This window comes from Brachyistius frenatus, unplaced genomic scaffold, assembly GCF_029030835.1.
Source record: "Brachyistius frenatus isolate BFR_SWC_R1_liver_20210118 unplaced genomic scaffold, ASM2903083v1 Contig_129, whole genome shotgun sequence".
NCBI classification, from domain to species: Eukaryota; Metazoa; Chordata; class Actinopteri; family Embiotocidae; genus Brachyistius; species Brachyistius frenatus.
In genome coordinates, this window is record NW_027210728.1 from 457,101 (window position 1) to 483,873 (window position 26,773).

Here is a 26,773-nt window from a genome sequence, read left to right on the forward strand (position 1 = left end):
TACCAACATTTTTCATCTATATTATCTTGTTTTATTTGATTTGGTTTGAATGCATTTTCCACCGTTTTTTTTTTTATCTCCTGTTTGTTTTCGTCTCAAAACTGTTTGCCTTTGTGACAAACGTTGTGGATAAAAAGTTGATTTAATCAGCCAAATATTGGTTTAATTATGGACACAGCCGAAGGGTGATGGAAAAAAAATAAGCTAAATGATGAGGATAAATATTAGATAAATGTTTCAAACTTCCCGGTTCTGCCTCCAAATGGCACCACAAAGTCAAACATTACCATCTTGACTTTTATAGACTTAAATATGTCAAATAAAATTCAGTTCAAAACCAAATCAAATCAAATCTGCAACATGGCAGTTGGATTTCGATGAACATTGAGAGCAAAAAAAAAAAAGGCTGTTAGTCGTCGATCTAGCCTGAACTGAAGGTGCTATATGAATAAAGTTTGATTGGTTTAAACCATTTATAAATAATTGAAATGTATAATAACCATTAAGTGAAACCACATGAATCGTATCCTTCCCTCCCCTGCAGGTATCAGTACCCCACCATGGACCAGCTGGCCGGGATGCTGCCCACCGTGGTGCAGCACTTCGGGTTCGTGCTCTTCGCTAATTACACAAATTCAGCACTTATTCATACACAGCCAATATAAAAAAAAAAAAAAACAGGGACAACATGTTCTGTTTCTGCTGCTGGCAAACACGAGACATCTTTCAGTCTATTTCATCTGTTCTCTTTTGTGCTGCGTCGAAAAATCTTGCAAATTAAATGCGCAATTTTAGTAAACTGAAATAGTCCATTTTTAATGCAAAAATGTGTAAAGCATTAAACACAGCAAAGCTTTCTGCTCATGTTTAGTTCACTGTTCTTGGTTTTCTGTTGAAAAATATAGATTTTATTTGCCAACAGGATGTAATTTTAGCCTGAACACCGAGTACCAGTCGCAGCTGAGATGAACAACACCTAGCTCGGCACAGGCATGAATTTTTTTCAAACTGTGCTGCCAATAATGGCATTGAGTACTATCGTACGGGAACAAAAGATATCCACACATTGAACTACTTATAGCGTTGTATCACTATTTATTTAAAAAAAAAAAAAAAAAAAAACTGGTATCTGATGGATGGATGATGTTTGTTTTTTTGTTTTTTTTAGATTTAAGAGCATCGTGGGGATCGGAGTTGGAGCCGGAGCTTACATCCTGGCCAAGTTTGCTGTAAGTTTTAAAATCCTGATTCTCCTTCGCTCTTCGGTGTCGGTTCAGTTTAATGTCGGATTAAACATTTCAAATATTCAGGTTTAACGTGTTTTTTGTTTCAGGTCGGCGTCGACCTTTTTCTGCCGCCTCTTTCGACCTTAATCCATTTTACAAAGTTCTGTTTTAATGCTGAATAACTTCTCACGTAAAACGTCACAGGAACACGGTTGATGGCTTAAACCGAAGAAGACGCTTGTGACGTTAAATGGGATTTGTTCGTCTTCGTGAAAATTTACAAATTCAAAAGATTTCACTGATTAACGAAGCTTCTTTGTGGCTCGTATTCATATTGAAAACTGTTTTTCTTATTGCTGTGATTGCAAAGTTTTCAACTCTTATCTTTAAATGCCTCTAAACTGCCTATAGTGTACAAATGAGGCACTCGATAGTAGTAAATATAAACGGGGTGGTTCGGAAGATGTTTTTAGCGCAACTAATTTGTTGGGACGACAAAAGAAGTAAAAAAAAACAACTACAGATTACGCTAATCTGAATTTACCCACAGCTAGCCTTAGCTAATACTAATTATAGATTTTTTTTTTTTTTTAAACTTTGATTATACATCATCTCAGATATCAACTGATTTCAAAACAAAAGTAGCACCGATGAACTTCCAATGTTTGTAGTGATTTTTAGACTGATTAAAGTCCTTATTTTTTGGTTAATAATAACTTTTTTGTTGTTTTGGTTGATGTGTTTTACACGTAAACAAGTTGTAAACTACAGAGACGGGTTTAACGTGCTTCCTTTTATCTTCTGCTCTCAGCTGATCTTCCCTGACCTGGTGGAGGGTTTGGTTCTGCTCAACATCGACCCCAACGGCAAAGGATGGATCGACTGGGCCGCCACCAAGGTACCTTCTCTGCTTTTTACTGTACGCTCGAAACACTTGTAAAACCACACCTGCTTCTCATTTTCTCACAACCATCTTTCCCCCCTGCAGCTGTCAGGTCTGACCAGCGCGCTGCCAGACACCGTGCTGTCACATCTTTTCAGCCAGGTGAGATCAGCGTCCGGGAATAAAACGGGACGGATAAAAACAGATCGGGAAAACAAAGAGATATTTTTCTGTACCAGAAATATACACCGGGTCCGTAAAGTTAATAAACAACAACAACAAACAATGTTGTGTGCGTGTGCGTGTGCGTGTGCGCAGGAGGAACTGATGAACAACACAGAGCTGGTGCAGAGCTACCGGCAACAGATCAACAACACCGTCAATCAGTTCAACCTGCAGCTCTTCTGGAACATGTACAACAGGTGATTTACATTATTATGAATTCCCACAGTGTGATTTTCGTCCCACACAACACGAGTAATAAAAAAACAAAAACCTACAAGCCCTTTGAGCTCATCCTTCTCGCCTCTTTCAGTCGGAGGGACCTGGAGATGAACCGCAGCGGGACGGTGCTCAACGCCAAGACTTTGAAGTGAGTCCTCACACGCTGTCACAATAAGGTCTTAAAATAGGATCTATTATCCTCAGACCAACTGAGATAAAGTCCACTCTCCGTAAATGAATTAGCAGAATCAGCTGATCAGTAAACGATCAATTACTTGTAAAAGTCACCCATCAAGGAAATTCTTTTTTTTTTTTTTTGATGGTTCAAACTTCGGAAATGTCACGTTATATTTTTCAAATTCAATACTGTTAAAGTAACTAACGGTGGTTGTTTGAATGCATACTGTAGATGCACCAGCAGAATAAATAGTTGAAGATTTAAACCAAAAAATTATTTTCTTTACATTTTATTCATTTTTTAACACAAACAGGTGGTTTTTTGGTTGTTTTTTTTCAAACTCGAGCCCAAGACCTTCTATGACAACAGTAGTATCCGTATAATTAGAGATCTCGGAGAAATAATGTAAAAAAAATTGCACAACAATGTCAATATTTGAAATTAAAATCGTGACTGTTGATTGGTTCCCTGCAGGTGTCCTGCCATGCTGGTTGTGGGAGACAACGCTCCTGCTGAGGAGGGAGTGGTGAGTCCATCGTCTTTTCTTACCTCCTCTAACAAACTTCTGGCTTCAGGCCTTCTTCAACGAAAGGTGTCACGAGTTACCGACTCGGAGGGTTTGAGCTCGGGAAGTTCAACTCGGGAGTTCAAACATACAAAGTCATATAAAGGGCTCATAAAACAGACGCAAACTTATATCGCCCGCTTGTGAGAAGAGGATACAGTTGATTTGCCGAACAGGTGCGTATTTACACATCCAGGCGTTACGGAGCATTTCCATTCGTTTAAAGTCGAATGTCGAGGCTACCTGGAAAACACAAGTTCAGTATTCACTCTTTTCTGTGTTTGGTCTCCGCCGTTTTTTAGAGCCTGTAACGGTCGTTAATGACGCTACGAGAGCGCGCTGTGCAGACACACGTTTTGAAAGCAAAACGATGAACTAAAACTTGCGACGTAAATCTCCTTTAAAGCCACGTAGAGCTGCAGGTTCAGCCGGTAACTCCACACACCTTTAACGTCGTCATTTGTACCTTCCAGTTTGTTGATCTGTCCTTTTGAGACTTTCTGCCCCTCATTTAGTAAAAACAGAAAAAGACCTGGTTTACAGGGACTCTGTGTCTGTTTCCTCTCTGTTTGTCCATCTGTGTTTATGTGTGTGTGTGTGTGTGTGTGTGTGTGTGTGTGTGTGTGTGTGTGTGTGTGTGTGTGTGTGTGTGTGTGTGTGTGTGTGTGTGTGTGTGTGTGTGTGTGTGTCCTCCAGGGGCCAGATGGCCTCGCTCTCTGTCTCTGGGGTTTCCTGCTTTGAAGTGGCCCAGATATATATGTTACTCTTCTGCACCAGTTAATCTGCCGCGTGTTCAGATTTAAATCAAAAGCGCTCCTCCTGTCAGACGGACGAGGAGGAAGGTGGACCGGGGCGCGGAGGGAGGGAGGAGGAGGAGGAGGAGGAGGAGGAGGAGGAGAGGGATGTAAACAGAGGTTGTTTTATGGGACATGACAGATGGAGGTCACGTTAATATTTCATATCTGCGTTCCTGCAAACACAGCCAGCGCATGAGCAGAGATGGTGAGGGGGGGAGAGGGGGGGGGTATAGTGAGACGTGCATTAATTTTTAGACGAGGCATTTGCATGTCCTGAAACTCATTTGCAAAATGTTTTGTTGTAAATTTGCATGCGATTTGTAATCTATTACCCAACGGTGCGTCGGCAGACGAAGGTCCTCGTTGCAAGAAGGTTAAAGGAACCATTTTTGTTTTGTGGAACCCACAAACATGACATGAATTTTAGTTGTAGATATGTGTTGCAGTAAAATATGTAGTTTGGTAATCTGTGCGAAGGATTAAACGCAGCAGAGAGCAAAAAGATGTTCCTGTGTGTGTGTGTGTGTGTGTGTGTGTGTGTGTGTGTGTGTGTGTGTGTGTGTATCTGTGCACATCTGTCTACTGTGTGTGTGTGTGTGTGTGTGTGTGTGTGTGTGTGTGTGTGTGTGTGTGTGTGTGTGTGTGTGTGTGTGTGTGCGCACTGCGGCTGAGTCTCATCCTGTTGGAGTGACTCATCTCTGCAGCAGACTGCGGTATCTGGGTCAGTCACACACACACACACACACACACACACACACACACACACACACACACACACACACACACACACACACACACACACACACTAATATAGTCTCCACATACAGACCATACTGTACATATGACCATCAGTGTGCCGTTACAGCGTTTATGCTCTGAAATGTACTTTCAATCCTTTAAATCACCTGAATTATTCCTTCATCTCTTCAAGCACTTCTCAAAATCTATTTTTATAGAGACTCTCCTGATCCTTACAGTATTGATTATCTTTATTCTCTAACTCCTTTTTCTTCCACATTTCTTTTCTCAGTCGTGTACAACTTTTAAACTGTTTTCAATTGTTTTTATTTTGACCTTTTTTTTAATTATTATTATTATTTTGAAAAGCACTTGGTAATTTTATTTTGAAAAGTGCGAAAATAAATTCAAATGTAAACCGGCGGCCCTTCCTGCTGCCTGGCGGTGGAAAACCTGTCATTTGATGCAAAAACACATTTATGGAGCCAGTTTTGAGACTATATAAAAAAATTTTTAAAAAGCTTACGTCATAAACGTTCTGTGTTTTCCTCATGGATATATATTTTCCCTTCGCATACAAAAAGTATTTAAAAGGTTCTCACTGAGGTTGTATAGATAGAGTTGCGTATCATCAGCATAGCAGTGGACGTTCTTGTCATGTTGAGGAACACACAAAGTCAAATGTAGTGAAATAAAGGCAGCTTCTCTTACAGGTTTCTTGTCGCTGCACCTTTTTCTGGCTCATTCAATTCAACCTGCTGCTTTCGGTTTTTGTCTTCTAGGTCGAGTGCAACTCCAAACTGGACCCAACCAACACCACCTTCCTAAAGGTAACTGTGAATCCTCAACTCACCTACAGAAACATATAAAGTCAGTTTGGTCATCAGCAGAGATGGAAAGTCTAGTTTTACTTTGAAGTGTTTGATGAGTTAATACAAAAAAAAGGAGCTTTTTGGCGCATTTTTTTAAGCACAAGAAATGAGACTAGACTGACTCGTAAGAACCAAATGGATTCTGTCTCTTGTCAACAAACGAGCCTTTTGCTTTTGTAACATACTTATTAAGTGGAAGCAGCAGGCGCATTCGTATTTCTGCAACAACCCAACACGATCATTTCGAGGCTGAAACTGAACTAAAAAAAGAACACATCTAAATTGATTGAAAAATAAAGTTCAATACGGGAAATATTTTGAGTTTAGTTGTTCAGTGGTTGTTTTATTTTCAGATAGTATACTTTATACAACAACATGACCGCAAAGAGACACAAGAGACGCTAAACGAACACAGAAAGACGCAACACAACACCGAAAGACACGCACCAACCACGAGGTGGAAACACGTCCACAGACGCAAAACAACAACATCAGCGTAAAACAAGCAGAAACAAAATGCTAAAGGACCATAAAGAGGTGCAAAATAACAACAAAGAGACAGAAGATGACCACAACAAAACCTGCCAAATGACCCTAAAGACACACAACACAACCCCAGAGACACAAAACAGCCAAAGAGATGCAACTTTGGTCCCTCCAAGGGTCATATTGTTTCATAATGATTTGTCCATTATTTTTATTTATTTTTAAAAAAAAAAGACCAATATCAGAAGAAGAGATGTCAGTTAACAGAAAGCAGTAAAAACAGAAGGTGTAGCGTTGCTCTTCGTAGATGGGAGCTGTTCTCCGTTTGGTTTAATGGCCGCTCTCTCCTTCCTGTGATGGCAGATGGCTGACTCTGGTGGACTTCCCCAGCTCACACAGGTAACACAAACAAACAAACAAACAGCCTGGCACCATCGACAGACTGCCATTCAAAAATTAGGGGGAAAATTTAAAAAAAATCATCCACATTTAACACGTTTTGTTCCAAAACCGAGTGACATATAAACCCCGACCTGTTGTTTGTTTCCAGCCCGGCAAGCTGACCGAAGCCTTCAAGTATTTCCTGCAGGGAATGGGCTACAGTAAGTATCCACCGCTTTTTGTTTTTCGTCATTTTCTATTCAAAAGCTATTTCAGGAGAAAGCAGTAGCAGTGAGTGTGTTGTGATGTATTCGATGCAGAGGGACATGAGTTGTGTTAATCTTGCCCTCTGTCTTCCTTGCCCCGTTCTCTCAGTCGCTTATGTGAAGGATCGGAGGTTGAGTGGAGGGCCAGGTACTTCCTCCTCCCCGTTCACCTCTGACCTCTTATTGCTGCCCTTGTTCGATGACGTTGGCATTTTGAAAATTTCCTTTTTTTAAATTTCATTTGGTTATGACTACAATATTTTTTTTTGGGCTGTGATTGAAAAAAAAAAAAAAACTTTACTTTTGCTCTCATTTCTGATTTTCTTTTAATTATCCAAAGGGCATTATAACCCCATCTTTCTTTTATCAAAGATGATTTTTCCTATAAAGGAAAAATAAACTGCCCTTACTTCTCCCCCTCCCCCCCATTCCTTTACCATTTCATCTCCAATATTGCTCTTTGCATGGCGTCCAGCTAGCTTTGAGCAAAAGCCTTGTTATACACTAAGTTCACCACAAATCACCACGTCTTTAAATGAATTTTTAAAAAAAGCTAATTAGAAATATATAAAATGTTGAGACTAAAGTTTTACCGCTGAGCACCCGGTTTAAGGTTTTTGTTGGACAAAAAAACTCTGATTGATGTGGACGTGTGTCGTTCGTAATGAAGCTAAAAAATGAGCATTAACTTGACTTTAGTTACTAAACTACTTTTATTTAAAAAGTCAGTTTTCATGCTCAGATATTGAATGTTTTTGCCGAGTTTTATTCCCATTTATTCCTCTCTGACAAAATTAACTTAATTCAGCATTGTCAGCCTTTTAAAGCTGCGCTAATAAATGTTTGTAAAATATCTTAATTAATAATTGGAAAAGAGCGGAGAAACCCAAAGATGATTATTACCAAATCTGCAGATCTTCTTGTTTTAGCATCTTTTAGCTTATTTTTTTTGTTGTTGTTTTTTTTTCCGGCTAGCAACTTGTACTCGTATTTACTGCAGCAGGAAGTAAATTTCACCAAAACAACTTAGAGCCACACAAAACTCAGTGAAAGACAAATTTGATCAACTAGCTGGTGAAGGTATTGGATCAAAGGCAGATATTTTTTCTCTGGAGGTGGTGGAGACCAAAACAGAGCTAAACAGAAAGTAAGTATTAAACATGAATTTGTACACGACTTCGCCTGTTATGTGCTAAATGTGTAACTAAGCAACGGTTGGTGCAAACATTTTTCAGCGTGACAGCTTTGTACGGCAATAATAATAACGTACGTAAGTTTTTTTTTTTTTTTCCTGGCTTGTTGCGTTGCCCTCAAGGGGGCCAAAATAAATTAATGCAGATTTGAGGCAAAGAATAAAAAATTACAGCTGTATGGAAACACTTAACCGTGACACCTAAAGTGACCTTTTACTGGCTAGTTCCAATGATCTAAGATATAAATAAGGTTTTAACAGCAATTGACAAAACCGTTTCCTTTCAACGTCAATTGTTCGAATGCAAATTATTCACGAATCGGTAGCGAACAAATGATTTAATGTTCCCGCAGAGAAATTGAGCTTTGAGTAAAACAAAGCGAGCCTCAGTGCATGGTGCTGACAATATGTCTCTGCGTAGACATATCTACAGCTTCTTCTAACACCCTCAACCTTTCACGGCCGTCGTATGAGCCAATCAGCTGCTTTCCCTCACCAGCTCCAGAGACGGGGGCTCTTCAGTTATCCACGCGAGCATGTAACTCCCTACATCTCCTCAGCATCAACTGATTGCACGTCTTTTATTTGACATAACATGATGTTAAATTCTTCTGCTTTTCCTCTCTCCCCCCCCAACCCCCCCTCAACTCTCCCAACGCCCCCTCCTCAACCCCCTCACCCTCTTCCCTCCCAGTGCCCTCGGCCAGTATGACCCGCCTGGTTCGCTCCAGGACGGCCTCCCTGACCAGCGCCAGCTCCATCGACGGGTCGCGCTCCCGGGCCTGCACCCACTCCGACAGCACCGAGGGAGTCGGGCCGGTCACCCAGACCATGGAGGTGTCCTGCTGAGTGGGCCCCTCCGAAAAGAGGGGAGGGAAGAGAGGGGAGGGGGGGGAGGGGGATAGAGGGACGGAGAGAGACAGGAAGTTGTGATGGCGGGTAACGGGACGAGGGTCGAAGGCGAGAGAGAGAGAGAGAGAGAGAGAGAGAGGCGGTCAGGCTGTTCAGAGGGCGTCGCCATGACAGCGACGGGAAGGTAAAGCTCCCAGATGCGGTGAAGACGGCTCTCTCTGTCTTCACCTGTCTCCCTCCAGGTCCCTCCTGTCCGCCGTCTTCTTCCCTCCTCCGCTGTAAAATACCACACGTATTGCTACTAAACACCTTTCGATATCCACCTCAGCTTCCCTCCTTCGCGCAGCACTTAAAGATTTGAGCAACTGTTTTTTTGTTCTTGATGTGTCATTCTTGTGTTTGCTAAGTGTCTCCTCATTCTTTGCCTGCGCCCTGTTTAAACCAAACCCCCCCCCCCACCCCCCCCACACACACACACACAAAAAACACAAAATGAAGTGACCCAACACACACGGCAGTACGCCGTAAACAGCTGCTGATAATATCTGACGGTGAAAGCGACGGACACGGCGACGAAAACGGAGCTTTTAGGGGGCGCCGTGATGAAAACAGTGTCACCCATGAGGGGGGGGGGCGGTGGGGGCGGGGGGAGGAGGGGGACAAATTGTAAGTATCTGTCTCCGTGATGTTCGTAAAGGACGGTTCTCTCTCTCTCTCTCTCTCTCTCTCTCTCTCTCTCCGTGAGCCCGTCCAGAATTTGTCCCGACGGACGGCAGGACGCAGCCCGTCGTCCCCGAGTGCACCCGTAGTGCTTAGAGAGGATTTGTTAGCTTCGTTTAGAGCATAGCTAGAGCACGCCGCGCCGATTTAAAGCTGCACTCGGGTCAGATTTTATATCCAAACTGTAAATTACAATTGGGGGAGGGGGGGGGGGGGAGCGACGTCGTCTGCATACAGGTTTATAACGTTACGGACGGACCGACGCTGTCATCGCAAACGCCTTTTCTTTTTTCTTTTCCTTTTTTTTGTAAGCTGTTACTAACCCAGCTTTATTCTGGATCGTTAGTATCTGAGACGCAATCTGACAGGAAATCACACGCAGTCCGCGCTGCACCCGAGCCACGACACCACCAGGGAGTGTCATCTGCTTTTAGTGCTTTTTCTATAACAATAACATGAATTTTTCCCTTCGGAGCGCTTTTTCCAATGACGACGATCTGGAGCTGTTTAGCGTCAAACGTCACGACGAAATATTTGGTGATTCGAGTCCAAAAAAACAAAACATGTTTCCCCATTCTTGCCATTTGGAGGCACATTAGTGCAGCGTTACTGAGTGCAGCGTTAAACTGTGTGTCATACTAACATTTCTAAGACAATCCACCCCATGATTATAGGCTAGAAGAAGTATTTATGAACACGTATATGCATGTGAATGTAACAAGTAATCTTAGGGCATTCTAGTATCTGAGTAGTATCTAGTTTTTAGGGCATTTATTCATTAGCACCCAACACGCCGGCTCCTTAAATAGAGCCGGGGATCGTCAGTCTGTAGCCGCAGTGTGCATGGATGTGGTTCTGGCCGTAGTCGGCTCTTTGTGGTCTCTAATGTGACAATCACACTCTGACCCAAACCAAACCAGACCAGAGGTGTGTGGGGGGTGGAGGGGGGGGGGGGGAAACCGAGGCAGGACCAGGCCGACCCCACGAGCTCACCGATCGGGGTCGGCGCCAAAGAAACTCCTTTACAGCGCCCAGCCCCTCTCCGTGGATATACCAAAGCTACACACACACACACACACACACACACACACACACATTATTCACAACCAAGCACACACACACACACACACACACACATTTTCACACACCTACTGAAACGAAAGCTGCGTGGGCTGGGTTTTGTAACGGAAAAAACGCCCAAAAAACGCAGAAAGGAGGAATCCATTGGTCAGTTTGTGTGCTGTGTAACCGTAATCTCACCAGTATAGTGCATATAGTGCGTATTTAAGTGTAGTATTAGACTAGTGACGCTGTGTGCTGTTGTCTGCTGTGATTCTGGACCTCTCGGATGGTGATCGGAGATAGGGGGGGGGGGGTCCCCTGTTTCTTTTCTTCTTTTTTTTTTTTTTTAGTTTATTAATGTACAGCATTCATGTACCATAGCCACCTTCTTTCAGTTTTACAAGAAAAACTTTAAAAAAAACAAAAACCCTTTGGTCCCCTTCGTCAAAAAGGGGCGTAGCTACCAATCGCTGAGGTGTGCGCTTTTCCTGCGGCGGCCTGTAAGGGGCGGGGCTTTTTTGGCGCCATTTGGGCTCCAAGCTCAGAATGTAGGGCAAACCCCAGCCACCCCCTAAAAAAAACAAAAACAAATAATAATCACAAGGTGCCCCGGCTCTCACAGGCAAACCCGGTCGCACCCTAAAGGGCTATCAGCTGAAGTCACTTTGTGAGAGATGTAGTGTCACGCTTCTGAGCACCAGGGGGCCCCAGAGAGCAACGGACCGGTTGGAGGATGAGCTTTTTATCTTCTATTTTTTTTTTTTTTTTTTAAAAAGGTTCGTTTACGAAATCGCGGAGAGAGATTCTGACCCTGAAACTTTAGCAAAACGAGTGAATGCATGAACGTTAAGGGGGACGAATGTGAACCGGCCGAAAGCTGGAGAGATTCACAGTTTTGAAAATATTCAATAACGGTTTTGAAAAAAAAAAAAAAAAAAAAAAACGTGGGGAAAAAGAGATCGGATCGAACGCCTCATCGCCCGAAAACCACATCGACGACTCTCGACTCGCGAAGCTATTTTCTGCCGTCTACACTTTCCTCCTACGCGACTTCTACTCAAACTGCCTGTGTTGGGGGGGGAGGGGGGGGTCCTGAATGTATCTCTTCCCTTTTTGAAGTGCTGTACAGTATTGTCGACCTATTACCCCTCGTCCTCCCAGAAACCACTTCACTATGAGGTTTTTTTTGCACTTCCTCTTCTTCAGCCCTCTACGTCTTTGACATTTTTAACCCTGTACAAAAAAAAAAAAAAAAAAAAAACTAGCTCCTTCCTCCTCTTCATCCTCCTCCTCCTTATCCTTATCTTTCCTCTTCAAGGTCTTTAAATGGTGGTTTTCAGTACAGACCTTGGTCCTCATTGCACTTGTAGATACTTTTTATTTATAGAGCAGGTTACCTGAACCAAACACTCTTAACACTACTGTATTGTGAGAAAAACACATTTCTGTTCCCTCTTCCCTCTTGAGTTTTTTTTTATAGGCAACAATAGGGTGTAACCTCATCTTGATATAATGATATTGATCATGTGTTACTACTATTCTTCTTCTTCTTCTTCTTCTTCTTCTTACTACTGCCATTATGATTGATTTGTATTCAGCAATAAGTTCTTTATTTTTTGGTTTGTTTTTTTCTTGTTTGGATTGTTTCATATTGTGGGAGTCTTCCCTGTGAGCTTGTTTCTATTCACGACAGTAGAAGGACTCTTACCTGCTTTGTTGTCATTCAGACGTGTACTTGTAAAGTTTAAATATATGATATATAAATACATAAACAAAGTAAAGCTGTCTCTGTCCATGTACTGATCAAGTAACAAGTAAGAAATAAAAGACTTTACGTCAGAAGTCGAGGAGTGTCGGATGGTTTTGTTCCTATAGAGCTGCTATAATAAGAAAGTTCAGAGATTATTCAGCAGGTAGAAGAAACAACTTTCATGGGTTTCATCAGCTGAGTTATACGTGTTTTTGAGACCAGTGGTTCCCGCGCATTTGCATTTGCGACGGACCCAAGCGGCCACCAGCAGCGACGTCGCCCGTTGGTTTGCGAACGGCCGTTATGAACCCTCGAACCACAGCAAAATTTAACAAAATGAATTTATTGAAGTTAGAAAGTGGAAAAGAAAGACAAGATTTAAAATGCACATAATGCTGAATTTACTGTGTGAATTGACCATGAATGTAATTTCACGCCGCCTCAGTGCTTCTCGCTGATTTTTGGTCGAGGTGGAAGGACTGTTTAGATGCAGACTTTTAAAGCAAATTTTCCGACGTCCTCTCGAACAAAACCTTGTAGGAGACCATGAAGGAGTCGGAGTAGACGTGCAGCATCTGATCCACGGGACTGTAGTTCAGAGAGTAAATGTTGGGCGACATCTTGCTCATGAAGATGCCGACGTCGAACCTCTCCTTCCCCGTGGCGGTGTCGAACGAATAAAAGATCTGCTCCACGTCTTTGCTGACGTAGCGCGTCGCGTAGAGCACGCCGCAGGCCACGAAGGCGTTGGTCACGCCGTGCTTGTACACCGAAGTGCGCCAGGTGCGGCCGAGCTCCGGCGGCTGTCCCTCCAACACCTTGGAGATCACCAGGTTGCCGAAGTCGCTGTTGGTGGTGTAGATGACCCAGACGCCGGACTCGTCTGTGGCCAGGTCCACGTCGGTGTACGGGTAGCATTCATCCAGGTGGCAGAAGTTTCCCTTTGAGTTGTACCTGCAGGAAACAGAGGAGAGAAGTGATGTTTTACACCTGAAAACAATAAAACTATTTCAAATATATATATATAAATATATATATATTTTGGTTTCGCCTCACGTCTACAGGCCCACATATGAGCTGTATAGTCTTAAAATGTGAATACAAGGCAAACTGAGCCCACAGATTTTTTTTTTTTTTAAATATCATACTGACAAATGTTGATTTTTCTGGGATTCGATCTGATCTGCTGTGATTTTGCCCCTGAAATCAACATTTATTATGTTCTCTATATAAATTTTAAAAAAAAAACAGCATTTATGATTGTCTATAAAATGTCATCATATTTTTTTTTTTGGGGGGGGGGTAGATTTAGTTGATTCATTTTAGATTTAAATCTTCTTAAAGACAAAGTTGAGTAAATCCACCTGGTGCCTGTCGGGAGTTTTACGGTGGTGACACTTTTGGTGGTGAGGTTGAACCGACAAACAGCATCCATGTTGTAACAGTTGTAGTACAAGCCCGATCCGTACAGAACCACATTTGGACCCTGGATGGTGTTGGTGGTCGGGTTAGAGGGGCTGATCTGGACGTTACCTGGGAGGAGGAGGAGGAGGAGGAGGAGGAGGAGGAAAATATAATCCATGAAAAAAAAACCAAAACCAACACTCACTTTATCCTTGTATTGTCTCTGTGTTTGCAGATGAGACTTAATAATGCAACAAATTCTACTTTTTCCAAGCTAAAATTAAAAAAAAAAAGTAGCAGTATTTTTATCCAAGTCTAATTTTTCACTAATAGTTCCATCCCTGCTTCTTTGCTCATTTGAGCTCCAGTATTGCCCAAAAACTGCTATAAAAATTTCACTGCCACGTGTTCGTTAATTACCGTAAACACACACTGGAGCTTATTTTGACCAAAGGACAACTAACAGTTGTAAACTTCAGGTCTGAATCTTTGAGTTCGGAATTTGAGCCGCCGCCGTCTTAATATTATGGAGCCAAAGATGAACATTTTTGGACGAGCTGGTGAGGAGCGACTCTGACTCGATCTGATTGGGAACCCGAGGACACTGCCCCGCCCACCGATAGTGAAAACCTGACTGCAGCACAGACCTGTCAATCAAACGGACACGCCCCCAAAATTATAGCTTTTTGAGGTTTACTTCCTAATTAAAGACAGGATTATTTTCAGATGGACGGCCAGAAAACCAGTAAGAAGGAGTGACTTAAGCGAATGACACCATAATGATTCGCGGAAAAAATTTCTTGACTTTTGTATTTCATGAGACAAGTTGAATGGTCGTCTATGGAGCCAGAGCCGTTTTGGAGCCGACCCCTAGTGGCCCTCGGTGCTATTGCAGTTTAAAGCGCTTCCGCATTTGCCTTATTTTACAGACCTGGAAGCTGCGTTTATAGCAGGAGCTTCCAACCATCCTCTGAGATCTACTTTGACAAAATGAAAGTGTCTGAGAGCTACTCGTGTTTTTCATTCACATTTCTTCACATAGCTGAGCTCCACCCAAAACCCGCTGAATAAGCTTCTTTTACGTGAACGGTAACAAATTGACGCTCAACACATACATACTCAAACTAGTAGCTCGCGAGCTTCTGGTTGGAGACCCCAGGTCCGATACATACAGTGCATTGTCTGCTGCCAAATGTGTACGAGTCCTCTACAGAAAATAGTCCCCAAGAAATGCACTTTTCAGTTTGTTAGCAATGTTTTGGAGAAACTACAGCGTCCAGTTGTTTTTTCACATTTTTCAGCCTTCTTCATCGTCTTTAAAATTGGTTCATATATTGAATTTAGCTTTTTAATGATTTATATCTACAAACCAGTGGCTTTGAGGTTGAGTTGCTCAGACTGGCAGGAGACGTCAGAAGGGTTGCATCAAAAATATAACTAATGAAATGTTGGAGGAACCTATCGAGGAAGATTGACTCAGCTGCTGTCTTCAAGAAGCAATTTACGCCTCATCTGCTCATCATAAAAGTTCCGAAATGTTTTCTTTGGCATTTTAGTGACTAATGACGTCGATTTCTTACCCGGGACGCTGACCCCAACGATGAGGGAGCTCAGGCTGGAGTAGAGGCGGACGTAGTGGGCGTATTTGTTGCCCGAGGTCATCATTACCATCCAGTACCAGCTCTCCTTCCCGGCCTCGGGTGTGGGATCGCGGCCCCAAGCTCCGTACTTGTATGAGCCAGGATACTCTCCTGCTGTGTAGATCCTCGGCCCGGTGATGTTCAGAAACTGACCGTGGGGGCAGCTACCTGGGGGGGGGGAAATGTCAAATTAATCACTTTGTGGTGCAGACAACCGAATGATGTTGGTGTAATTTTCCTTTAAATCAAAGTAGACTTATTGTGCTAATTTCATTTTTTTTATTTTTCTTTTTTTTTCTGGGACACCACCATTTGCACAATTCACAGTCAAGAAAAATCACTATTGAACTTATAGGGCTCCATTTTGCAGCCCTTCAGTTCATCCTCCATCTGCCGCTTTGAATCCTCGAGTTTGGACGCTGGGGACGAGCAACTGGGGATCTGACTTGATCTGATTGGGAACCTGAGGACACTAGGCTCCGCCCACCTACAGCAGAAACCTGACTGCACCACAGCCCTTCTAATTAAACAGAAACGCCCCTAAAAATACCACTTTTTGGACCTAATTTAGAATTTATGACGGATTATTTTCAGACGAACCACCAGAAAACGAATAAGAAGGAGTAACTTCAGCGGGCCAACACCAAATTGTCTTGGAAAAAATATATTGACTTTCATTAGAGCAGTTCAATGGGAGTTTATAGGAGTATTTTTGGAGCCAACCCCTAGTGGCCCTCGGTGATATTGCACTGCCCTCAGTTTTTAGACCCAGAAGCCCCTTTTATATACAATCTATGGTTTTATTTCCTGTTTCTTTAAGGCCCCCCTCCCTAAAAGCCCACTTTCCTGTGATTGGCTAACTTACAGGAAGCATACAGTGCTTGTTACCTCACAGGCCTCAACTTCTTGCCAGTGTCAAAAAGAAAACTAACCTACTAACTAAGATAATTTATCAGTCTTGATTGGAAATGGCAGGTTTTCAAATCCATCTTTACAGGTTTGAGACCAAGTCTGACTGGAAATATGAGAGTGGAGAGCACAAACATCCACAGACACAAAGACTACGGCAGGAAGTTTGGTAAATATCTTCCTTATTTTCTGCTTATGGGTGGATTTAGTCTTTTAATCACAAGCTGTATTTAAAATGTTTTCTATCAATGCCCTTTTTGACGAGTAGAAAATTCAGTAGATTGTAGTTTGACAGGCTTTTAGGTTTAGAATATCTTGACTTAAGCATACCTGCTTATGGTATTATAGACAGTACGAGTATGTGGCGCGCTGTACCTGCGGGATATGACCATATATGGAAGTCTGTGACTGTACCTGCAGGATATGACCATATATGGAAGTCTGTGACTGTACCTGCAGGATATGACCATATATGGAAGTCTGTGATGAGATATCTAAGTGAGAACTGAGTGTTAGGAGCAGTCTTAAGCCTGAGCTTTTTTCTGACGGGAATTACTCCATATGCTTACATAAATATTTGAAACTGTCAGCACAATTTACATGATCGTCCGACACCGTAACATTATATACAGAAAAGCTTAAGAGGTCTTCTGCAAGGTCTGGATTTTGCTTCGGTAAAATATCAAGCGTCTCTTCCTTTTCGGTGGTTTGGGACTTGCCGGGTGGAGGCGGAGCGGTCGAGGCGTTGAGGTGGTGTTCGTTCCTGCACCGGGTCAGGTCTCTCCTCAGATGCTGGTTGGCTTGTTGTCTCTTCACCAGCTGTTGGGTGTCGAACTTCTCCAGCTGCTGCATCTCTGTACCGATGTCCTCCAGCTGAGAGACAGCAGACGTCACAAATGTTCAATCAAAACAACACAGATGTTTTAATGACTCGTTGGTCACATGGTAAATTGATTAAAAAAAAAAATGTACGCGAGGGAACGACCCAGGATCACGGCGCAGCGTGAAATAGACACGCCCGTCGACGACAGCAAAACGTGAAATAGCCAAGCTTTGGGCCGTCTACCATGTTTTTTTTTTCCTAACCCCAACCTTGTGTTTTTACAAAAAGTTAAATTTTTCTGTAAATCACATGGCTTAAAACATGCAGCAGGTTTCATTTTTGTCCGCTACAGAAAAACGTGTAACTTTCACGCCTAGACAGCGGCAGGCGTAACTATCTCACGTTTTGCTGTACCGGGTTGAAGGGAGGCAGAGTGGGCTTCAGACGTGACCTGATAAAGGCGAAGGGGCAGAAAACAAGACTTTAAAAGGCAGAAAGATTAGTTTCTACATTGTCACATCGTCTGCAGATTTACATATGACGATCGTTGAGGGACAGCAGAGCGGGCATGCGACGGTGAACCTACCTGCCGGGTGGTCTTTTCAGTGAGGATCTGGTGTTCCCGGGTGGTGCTGTTGAGCTTGTCGATCAGCTGCCGGATCGCCGCGATTTCGTTCTCGATCACGTACATGCTGAGGACTCCGTACAGATCCCCGTCGTCCTCCCTCTCCAGTATCGACACGTCCTCCTCCAGCTGGGGCAGACGCCGATCCAAACCCAGCAGCAGGATCTCCAGCTCCAGACTCTGCAGCGGCGGGACAGCGGCGGTTACGCAACAGTTGGCGTCAACGCGGACGTGCAGGAGGTAACGGGACGAGTTACCTTCTGTGGGGTGGTGTTGCTGTTGCAGCTGGATGCTTTGTCCTCCACCGTTTCGAGTTTGCTGTGAGGGAAGTGCTGCTCCGAGTTACTCACCTCGCACACGCACTTGTCAGGTGAAGCTGCCTGAAATCAAAAAGATCAAACGCATTGGGTGGAAATGCTCAAAATGAGCTGATTAAAGTCGTTTAACTAAATAAAACAATGACATTTGCTAAACCATAGAGTGTCTCTCAAACATGGTTCAGATATCGACGGATTTCAGACAATCTCCTCTACACAATTATAAAAAGATATCTCTACTGCCAGCCTTCTATGGTGAGATACAGGTTTAAAAAAAAAAAAAAAAAAAATTCATTAGACCAAGATATTTATTTTTTTTACCTTGATATAAAAGTTAATTTTAAAGATCTGTAAGTATTATCAAATCAAATGATGTAAGATCTGGATGGGCAAGACTGTTCTGAAAAAAAAAAAAAAAAGATACAGCATGAATGGTTCGCCCCTGTAGTGACCGAGTTATAAGCTTAAAAGTGAAGGCAGTGAAATTACCCTGAAATTAGCTTCGGGTTCAAAGGGTTGAATGAAGGACAGCTGTCAGTGTTTCTTACCTGCTTTGTGAAGGTGAACAGAGCACACAGTGGAACGATCACAGACAGCTTCATGGTGGATCAGAGAGCAGAGAGAAATGAAAACCGTCTCCGAACACACTTCGAACAGCAGCAGCAGCCTCTGACTTGTGAACACTCTCACCAACCTATTTGTGTCCCTCACGCTTCACTTCCTCTTTGCGGTTGGGATTGCTGTCAAAGCGGGAAATTTCTGACCCGATAAAGAATAGAAATTTAGCTGATGGGTCTTCAGTAAAAGTCCTTCAAACCTGAACAGTACCGCCTTAAAGTCAGTGATGGGAAAAACCAGCAGCCTAATATTTTGTCGGTTCCCCATGTGTTGCAAAAACAATTCAAGATGTTTCCTGCAAATCATGTAAATTGTGAATTGATGTCATTGCAGAATGCACTTCTTGTTTTATCCAACAGATGCAGAAGATTTGGGGAATTTAGAGTCCAAGTCAACACCTTTCGTAATATTCGTCAAACTATTCAAAAACAATGTGGCAAAATCCTGCTGAAAGAAGTCATTGTGACTGAATACAACCAAGTCAAGTCAGTTTTATTTATATTGTTTAATATCACTAATTACACTGAAGGGGCTTTACAATCTGTCCAAAACGTTCTGTTCTTAAATGGCAAAAGAAGGACGGAGCCTTCCTGCAGGGAATCGACATACAGGCATTAGATGTTGTCTTTACAGATAAGCAAGAAACAAGAGGATAACATTTTAAAATTTAGAAGAATATGCCCTGAAGAGGTTTACATGTAAAAATTGACGTCCATATCAAAGCCATCCATCACTTCCCAAATATAATAATGTGTTTTCAGCTGGTTCTGCGTCACCTTATTAACCAAAACGCTCCATTAATGCAGCTTTAAGGATGAAAAGAAAATACTGATAATTATGCTGAGATGTACAGAAGTAGCTTAAAAGGAAAATATTTAAATTAAGTTTGGCTGCACGATTATCTGTAGTTTTTAATGCATGTTGCGTCTCATTGTCGAGGATTTTTTTCTTCGTGTGCATCAATGTCATTGTGTGCAAAACCCTTTTCAGCAAAGGAACTCTTAACATCAAGTCTGAAAATACAGTAAATAACACAGGAAGAACAGGAGAGAACTTTATTTTTTTAATTTTTTTAAAAGTAAAACAGAGGACTTCAGTGAAGAACAAACCCTTCTAAACCTTACAGTTGAGTTCATTTCCAAAATCATCAACAAGTCACCATTTTCTTCAAAAATGATTTAAATCAGATTGTAGATGGGTTATATAACACATTAGAAAAGCTGAATTTCAATAACAGACCATGACACGTTTGATGGGAAACTACGAGGGGAAGCGGTGACGAACACGGGCTTCTTTTGTGAGTTTAAACCAGTGCACTACAACAATGTGGTGACAGGATTCAGGAACAGAAAGTGGCCTCTCTGCAGTGAAATTCCACATCGATTCAGAGATGAAAACGTGAAATTTATTGAACTGTCTTGCAGATATTTGAGGTATCATCATTCCTCTGCCAATTAAGAACTATTTAACCCAGAAATGATGATTGTTTGAATTTTGAAGGATGCTGCTGCTCGTGTCGTACCATGATTCTTATGCAGTATTCCGAATATTTTGGTTTTCTGACTTGAACCACTGGTTTCTGCAAGCGAGGCATTTATGTTTAACCAAATAAAAACCACAGTGAGATTTCCCGGATTGCACCACACTTGCATAACGTCCTGTAAACCACAGCTTAAAGTTGTATTAGTAAATCAACCAGATAAAGCTGCTAATCCTGCTTCAGACAGGAGATCCTACTAACAAGTAGTGTTACCTGACTTATGTGCATGTGGATGTAATATGCCCGTCGGAGCCAGGCTAGTAATCAGCAGTGGAAAAATTACATTATTTACTTTGATAAAAGTATATATATTAAAGAAAAACACTGTAAAAAAAATACTCAATGACAAGTTAAAGTCCTGGGTTTAAATCCTGTTTAAGTAAAAGCTGATTGTTTCCACCTGTGTTTAATTATTTCGCCGTCTTCATGTGTAGAAAGTCTGCGTCTTTCTTACCTTCTGTGTGAGATCGTTGTTGTCTTTCGTGACGCCTCGTTCCACCGGTTTTTCTTAGTGTTTGTGAGTTACTCTGCGTATTTACATGCTTGTAAGTTTCACGCTTTCAAAGCGTGTAACTTTCACGCCTAGACAACCCAAAAGCGTGGCTATCTCACGTTTTGCTGTAGTCGACCGGCGTGTCTATTTTACGCTTTCTTTTTTGTCTGTCTAAAATACTTTTACTCTCGTGTCTGGAGTTAAGCCTATGGGTCCAAACCTTGTGCCTTTATGAAAGACACAATATCCCCTGCTGGAACGACGGGTGTATTACACGCTTTGGCTTGATACTGCTGGTAAAGTTTTTCCTTGAATACTTAATAAAACTCCAAAAGTGTAAGAAGCAGTCCTCGGAGCAAACAGTGGCCACTTTTGAGGAATCTAAAATATGTAATATAATTTTATTTTTTTTAACTTTTTTGATTTACAACATAACTCCTATTATGTTATTTCAAAGTCTTCACTTTTGTTCTACAATCTAGAAAACAGTAAATATAAAGAAAATCTCTTGAATGTGTGAGGTGTGCAGAGATATTTTGCAGCATTTCTTGTATTATTCAGAATTACATTCAAGCATTTTTTTTTCACTGTTTTCACTTCTGAAAAAGTACAAAGGAAATGACTGAAGATTTTCAAAAGGAAATTAAAAGCTCGCGTAAACGAAGAGAGGAAATGAAAAATCCACTGGCTTGTTGTGAAACTTCAAAATTGTACATTTCTGGAGTTTCACATCCACGTGAGGTTTGGCGGCGCCGCAGTGACTCAGCGGTGTCGATAAGTCGGTCAGCGGAAGGTGTGTTTGTTGTGATTGAGTGTGTCAGAGAAAAGAGAAGAGGAAAGGGTGCTGATTTCAGAGCAAACTTCATTTCTCCTGCCGTGAACATGCTGCCGCTGCTGCTGCTGCTTCTCCTGACGTCCACGGTGAGTTACACCAACGGAAACTGAGCGTAAAGGTGGATAAAGGCGGGACGACGCTGCACAGCGCCTTATCCTTCTTTAGTTCCCGTACCCAGCATCGACGTTTGTCGCGTTTTCCTGCAGGATGACGGCCGGGCCCAGCGGGTGTCGGGCCAGATGAAGAAGGGCTCGTGCGTGTGCGAGGTGAACTCCACCATGTGGTTGTTCCCTGCCCTGAAGTACGAGGCGTTGCTGCAGCAGGTTCAGACCTGCGAGGGGTCTCTGAACCAGCTCCAGGAGCAGGTAGGAACCAAAAGTAGAGCGGCACCAGTTTGGATCATGCGGATAGAGGTGATGGTGTGTGGGAAGGTGGAGAAGAAAGAGTGGCACCTTCACCGGTACGACTGTGAATAAAGACAGGCGTAGCATTTGTTGTGATTCATTTCTGTTGCATAAAATTCGGTAGAGTTGCTTTTGAGCGGGTTCAATGAAATCGGTGTGGCTGACTTGTTTTAAAAAGTGCTGATTAGGCAGAAGTAAAATTTTTTTTTTTTTTTTAAATGTATGTCTGCTGTAGTTTTGCCAAATCCCACTTTGACCCGGTGTTGATTTACTGTGTTGTAAAATTGTCCCGACTGTCTCCGATCCATCGAGAACTAGGTTGTTCATTTTAGTCTCACGGTCGTGAAGCTATTACTGATTGAATTTTGGTGTTTTTAAGCCAATTATTTAGTTTTGAAATCATTTGGGGAAAACCAGTCAAAAAGGGAAGATCAGGGGAGGGAAGGAGCAGGATGCAACCACCACTCTTCTAACCTAAACTTCATAAATGAGGAACGTGAGAATCCTGCTTTTAGCAACAAAGGAGTCAGAAACACTCAAAAAGACGCACGCGTGACACTTTTTCTTTTTTTTTTTTTTTTTTTTGCCTTACCTTACTGATCCGACAGCAAAACCGAGATAACTCGTGGAAAAAATGCATTCAATGAGAACGACACAGGAACTCGTGCGCGAACGTTGGTCTGGGTCATACTTGTAACGTCTCCCGACAAAGACACTTTCATTGTCTGACCTGACAGAGTTACCATCGCGAAAGACAAATGTATGACGTAGTGTGATCCCAGCATGGTCAATCAAAGGTAACATCAGGACACAAACCTCCTCGTGACCTAAATCTTCATCACCTTAAATGTTTACGTTGTTTCACATGTTCAACTGTAACAGTTTGTTTTAAATAGTTTTACTTTATGTACTCTGTTTTATTTATAGTACTTTTTTGGTGTTTTATATCTGTGCGTAATGTTCTTGCCTGATCGATCCTGAAGACGTGTTCAGTTCAGTTTAGTTTATTATTACTGGCAAATGAGTTGCAGCATGACAGCCATTCAGTTGTCTCTGTGTTTGGTTGCAGGTTAATATCTCCAGCCAGCGTCTCCCTCAGTTCCAGAGTTCGATTTCCAACCTTACGGCCCGGCTGAAGCCGTACCAGTACCTCCACCACCAGGGCCTGTACACGCTGCTGTCCCTGGACCTGCTGGGCCAGGAGCTCGGCCAGCTGGAGGTCGACGTCGGTGCCGTCCACAGTCAGCTGAACAACACCAAGACACAGAGACTCTCCAAAGAGGTGCAGCACAAACAGAAAATAAAAGAACGAGAGAAAAATGTGATATATGAACAGAAAGAAAAAGATCATCTAAATTAAAACATTTTAGAGAATCAATATGAGAACATGAGGAAACAAAAATATAGCTGCGAAACTTTTTCAATTTAATGGGATTTAATGCATACACGGTAACTGTGTGTGTGTGTGTGTGTGTGTGTGTGTGTGTGTGTGTGTGTGTGTGTGTGTGTGTGTGTGTGTGTGTGTGTGTGTGTGTGTGTGTGTCAGGTGGGTAAACTGCGTGCAGACGTCAACAAGATGGAAACATCAGACACAGTGAACATGAAGTCTGTTAAAGAGAAGCTTCGCTACCTGAAGAACAATGTCGAGTCCTGCAAGTCCATCCCCAAAAACTTCAAAGGTAAGTGTGTGTGTGTGTGTGTGTGTGTGTGTGTGTGTGTGTGTGTGTGTGTGTGTGTGTGTGTGTGTGTGTGTGTGTGTGTGTGTGTGTGTGTGTGTGTGTGTGTGTGTGTGTGTCTCCATATTTATGAATTTATGAGGACAAACACACTTTGTGAGGACATTAAGCTGTTTTTTTGCAACTCTGTTGAGGTGAGTTGTGATAGTTAGTGTTCAGGTAAAAGGCCTGGGAATGCGTGAGTGTCCTCACAACAATAGAAAGACAAGTACGTGTGTGTTTGTGTGAATGTAACGGTTCTGCCTTTTTAGTTTAGTTTGTTGTACTTCCCGTTTTTTTTTTTTTTTTTTTAATTTATATTTTGGTTTGTCTACTTCCCGCCTTCGTGCATTTTCCCGCCATTTTTTTTTCAAACCCACCCGTGTCTCATCGGTCGATCAGCCTCTGCGTGTGTTTGTAGTCCGGCAGAAAACATCTGATTTAGACATCTACATCACTGTGTTTCCAGCCGCGAACTGCCTGAAGGGCCTCATCACCAACATCAGCGACCCCGTCACCACGAAGGTCGTTCCCCACGGTAAGGGCTACATCTCCGGTTCGTGGGGCAAACAGGCCCGGACGGACAGCGAGGGGCAGAAGAGCAGCTACTGGGTTCAACCTCTGCTCAGCGGCAACATCTGGGGCAACACGCTGCGCGTCTACCAGTCCTACCAGGACTTCATGGCCTCTTCCAACCACCAGGACTTCACCTTCGCTCCGTCCTACACCCACACCGACACCATCGAGGGCCCCAGCGCCGTCCTGTACGGCGAGGCGCTCTACTACCACTGCTACCGCTCCGCCGACGTCTGCCGCTACGACCTGAACACCAACTCGGTCAAACGGGCGACGCTTCCGGGCGTCGGAGTCGGCTTCAACAACAAGTTCCCGTACTGCTACTACGACTGCCGGCTGAACAGCGACGTGGACATCGAGGCGGACGAGACGGGGCTGTGGGCCATCTACGCCACCGTCGGCAACCACGGTAACCTCGTGGCGAGCCGGCTGGTCTGGGACGCCGACGCTCAGACCCTCAACGTGTCGCAGACGTGGGAGACGAGGATGTTCAAGAAGGCGGTGAGCAACGCCTTCGTGGTGTGCGGCGTGCTGTACGCCACGCGTTACGTCGACGACTACCGCGAGGAGGTCTTCTTCGCCTTCGACACGGCGACGGGCCAAGAGGACAACTCTCTCGCGCTGCCGCTGGAGAAGGTGGCGAAGGGAGTGGCCAGTCTGAGCTACAACCCCACCAACAAGCAGATCTACATGTACAACGACGGGTACCTGCTGGCCTACCAGGCCCGGTTCTGATCCGAAGATGAAGTCATCGGACGTTGAGCGCTTAAAGACGATTCCACACGGTCGGGCTAAAACTAAATCTGTCTTCCCTTGAATAATCTGATATCAGTTTATCATAAAATCCTGAGACCGAGCTTTTGATATGTGCCTTTTACCGTCTGTGGCCTTAAACCGTGGATGCAAGAAGCTTCAACCACGACATCTGGTACGAGAGAAGACAACAAAAAAAAAGGCCCGTTGGACGTTCGGATTCATTTCGGATTTAAAAACTTTGAAGACAGTAAAAAAAATAAATTAAAAAAAAAACAGAACGAAAGCAAAGACGTGTGTAAAATATAAAAAAAACTGAGGTGAAATACCAGAAAACTCCGAAACCATTTAACGAGGCGTCCTCCACATCTGCCCAGGTCTATGTTTAATGTAAACATTCATATTTTTAATAAAGCCCTACGCCAGAGGGATCCTTGAACAATTTACAGAATCAGTTCACTGAGATTTCTGTTTTATATTCATGCAAAATATGTATTTTAATTGAAACGTTACTTACTGAATCCACATGGAATTGAATTGAATCGGAAATCGAATCGAATCGGGTCCTCGTGAATCGGAATTGAATTGATTTGGTAAATTGTGGCAACATTCAACCCCACAAGTCGAAGCTATTGGGACGTTCACAGGTGCATAGGTGTATCATATCATATCATATCATATATGTATAAAAAAATTAAAAAATAAAAAGTTTTTTTGTAACCCAGAATGCAATAAAGCTTCAAATAACAAGAAAAAGCTGAAAATGTTATTTTAATATTGTAAAATTACCAGCTTGTGTGCATGTGGTTCTGTAATAAATACACGTGACATCATAGCATGCAGGTGTTCTAGTAGTTATTCATATTCAGCTCATGTGAGTCTGTGTTCAGCTCGGCAGACATGACAGTCAAATTTAATGATATTTTCATCGGCTCACTGTATTAAACTCACAGATCACACGACGCGACAGTTTGTTAATTAACTCGATGCAAAAAAAAGAAGAAGACCGGAACAGCAATGCGATGATTCACCAGCAGAGGGCGCTGCAGGGCTGAGACATCAGCGGAGGGTTGGACAGAAGTGGCGGCAATTTTCAATTATCTCTGGTTTATTTTTGTGCCTCAGCCAATGCAGCTGAGGGACTTTTTTCTTCATCAAAGGAAAAAGGCCGTTTATTTCACCTTTTCACTCAGAGAGGATCAAAGCAGCGTTCACATAGTTAGATCAGTGAATGGTAATAATTCATATTTTCTCGTCCTTTTTGCTTTTCCATTTGAACTAGCGAAGCCGGATACACTGATGTTTGTGCTTATGATGTAAAAAAAAAACAACAACAAAAAAAAAAAAACGTTTAAAATAATGGATAAAGCCCGACTAGTGCCGTGCTGTGTCACTAACTTTGAACAGGAGGAGACTGAGACCGAGACCGTTTGTAGTCGTACCGGTGGTCCACCGCCGGGGGGCGCTGTGTTCCCACCCTGAGTGCAGGGAGGACAGATGTTCCCTGCTGCTGTGGCCTGGTTTCCCGTTTCTGGCTGGCTGCCTCTCAGACACACCCAAAGCTCATGCTCACATAATGACAGACCCGCTGCCCCGCAGATTTATAGAAGCCGAACAGCGGCCGGCTGGCTCGGCACTAAACTCCACGGTCGGCTCTTTCCCGTGTACGCGGTCGCCTGATTTCATGTTTCTGTGCAGGGAAAAGAAGG

At 43.0% G+C, this 26,773-nt stretch overlaps 3 protein-coding genes across 7 annotated transcripts in view; 2 read left to right on the forward strand and 1 right to left on the reverse strand.

Annotated features, from left to right (window-relative positions):
• Positions 1-12,507, forward strand: part of ndrg4 (NDRG family member 4) — a 58,477-nt gene extending 45,970 nt beyond the window's left edge. For 2 of the 4 annotated variants that reach the window (XM_069714262.1, XM_069714264.1), the window contains 12 exons: positions 545-607; positions 1,169-1,229; positions 2,038-2,124; positions 2,215-2,271; positions 2,428-2,531; positions 2,645-2,701; positions 3,206-3,257; positions 5,614-5,661; positions 6,553-6,588; positions 6,740-6,791; positions 6,946-6,984; positions 8,723-12,507. In XM_069714262.1, the coding sequence (XP_069570363.1) occupies positions 545-607; positions 1,169-1,229; positions 2,038-2,124; positions 2,215-2,271; positions 2,428-2,531; positions 2,645-2,701; positions 3,206-3,257; positions 5,614-5,661; positions 6,553-6,588; positions 6,740-6,791; positions 6,946-6,984; positions 8,723-8,877 (811 nt within the window). In that variant the 3' untranslated portion in view covers positions 8,878-12,507. The remainder of the gene's footprint in view (positions 1-544; positions 608-1,168; positions 1,230-2,037; positions 2,125-2,214; positions 2,272-2,427; positions 2,532-2,644; positions 2,702-3,205; positions 3,258-5,613; positions 5,662-6,552; positions 6,589-6,739; positions 6,792-6,945; positions 6,985-8,722) is intronic. The other 2 variants (XM_069714263.1, XM_069714265.1) reach the window with 1 other exon arrangement.
• Positions 12,508-12,765: 258 nt separating this feature from the next.
• On the reverse strand, positions 12,766-18,848 carry LOC138630124 (olfactomedin-4-like). The gene is made up of 7 exons (XM_069714261.1): positions 18,679-18,848; positions 18,071-18,193; positions 17,775-17,993; positions 17,081-17,238; positions 15,397-15,620; positions 13,777-13,945; positions 12,766-13,366 (listed from the first exon to the last, which is right to left on the reverse strand). Exons 1-7 carry the CDS (start codon positions 18,730-18,732, stop codon positions 12,910-12,912), a joined length of 1,404 nt encoding a protein of 467 aa, XP_069570362.1. The 5' UTR covers positions 18,733-18,848; the 3' UTR covers positions 12,766-12,909.
• On the forward strand, positions 16,350-25,303 carry LOC138630127 (olfactomedin-like). 2 transcript variants are annotated; one of them, XM_069714270.1, is made up of 5 exons: positions 16,350-16,534; positions 21,823-21,981; positions 23,090-23,302; positions 23,567-23,699; positions 24,205-25,303. In XM_069714270.1, the coding sequence occupies exons 2-5, from the start codon at positions 21,856-21,858 to the stop codon at positions 25,044-25,046; spliced, it is 1,314 nt and encodes a 437-aa protein (XP_069570371.1). In that variant the 5' UTR covers positions 16,350-16,534; positions 21,823-21,855; the 3' UTR covers positions 25,047-25,303. The 2 variants fall into 2 exon arrangements, with proteins under 2 accessions (XP_069570371.1, XP_069570372.1); XM_069714271.1 differs by lacking the exon at positions 16,350-16,534 and adding an exon at positions 21,511-21,702.
• The last annotated feature ends 1,470 nt before the right edge of the window (positions 25,304-26,773 follow it).

What these genes read in the sequence shown, in the direction of transcription:
- LOC138630127 (XM_069714271.1), top strand. Translation starts at nt 21,664, where the DNA reads ATGCTGCCGCTGCTGCTGCTGCTTCTCCTGACGTCCACG. An exon ending in TGAACCAGCTCCAGGAGCAG is followed by an intron (nt 21,982 to 23,089) that starts GTAGGAACCAAA and finishes GTTTGGTTGCAG; the next exon opens with GTTAATATCTCCAGCCAGCG. An exon ending in CATCCCCAAAAACTTCAAAG is followed by an intron (nt 23,700 to 24,204) that starts GTAAGTGTGTGT and finishes CTGTGTTTCCAG; the next exon opens with CCGCGAACTGCCTGAAGGGC.
- LOC138630124 (XM_069714261.1), bottom strand. Translation starts at nt 18,732, where the DNA reads ATGAAGCTGTCTGTGATCGTTCCACTGTGTGCTCTGTTCACCTTCACA. An exon ending in GCAACACCACCCCACAGAAG is followed by an intron (nt 17,994 to 18,070) that starts GTAACTCGTCCC and finishes CCGCCGCTGCAG; the next exon opens with AGTCTGGAGCTGGAGATCCT. An exon ending in AAACTCCCGACAGGCACCAG is followed by an intron (nt 13,367 to 13,776) that starts GTGGATTTACTC and finishes TGTTTCCTGCAG; the next exon opens with GTACAACTCAAAGGGAAACT.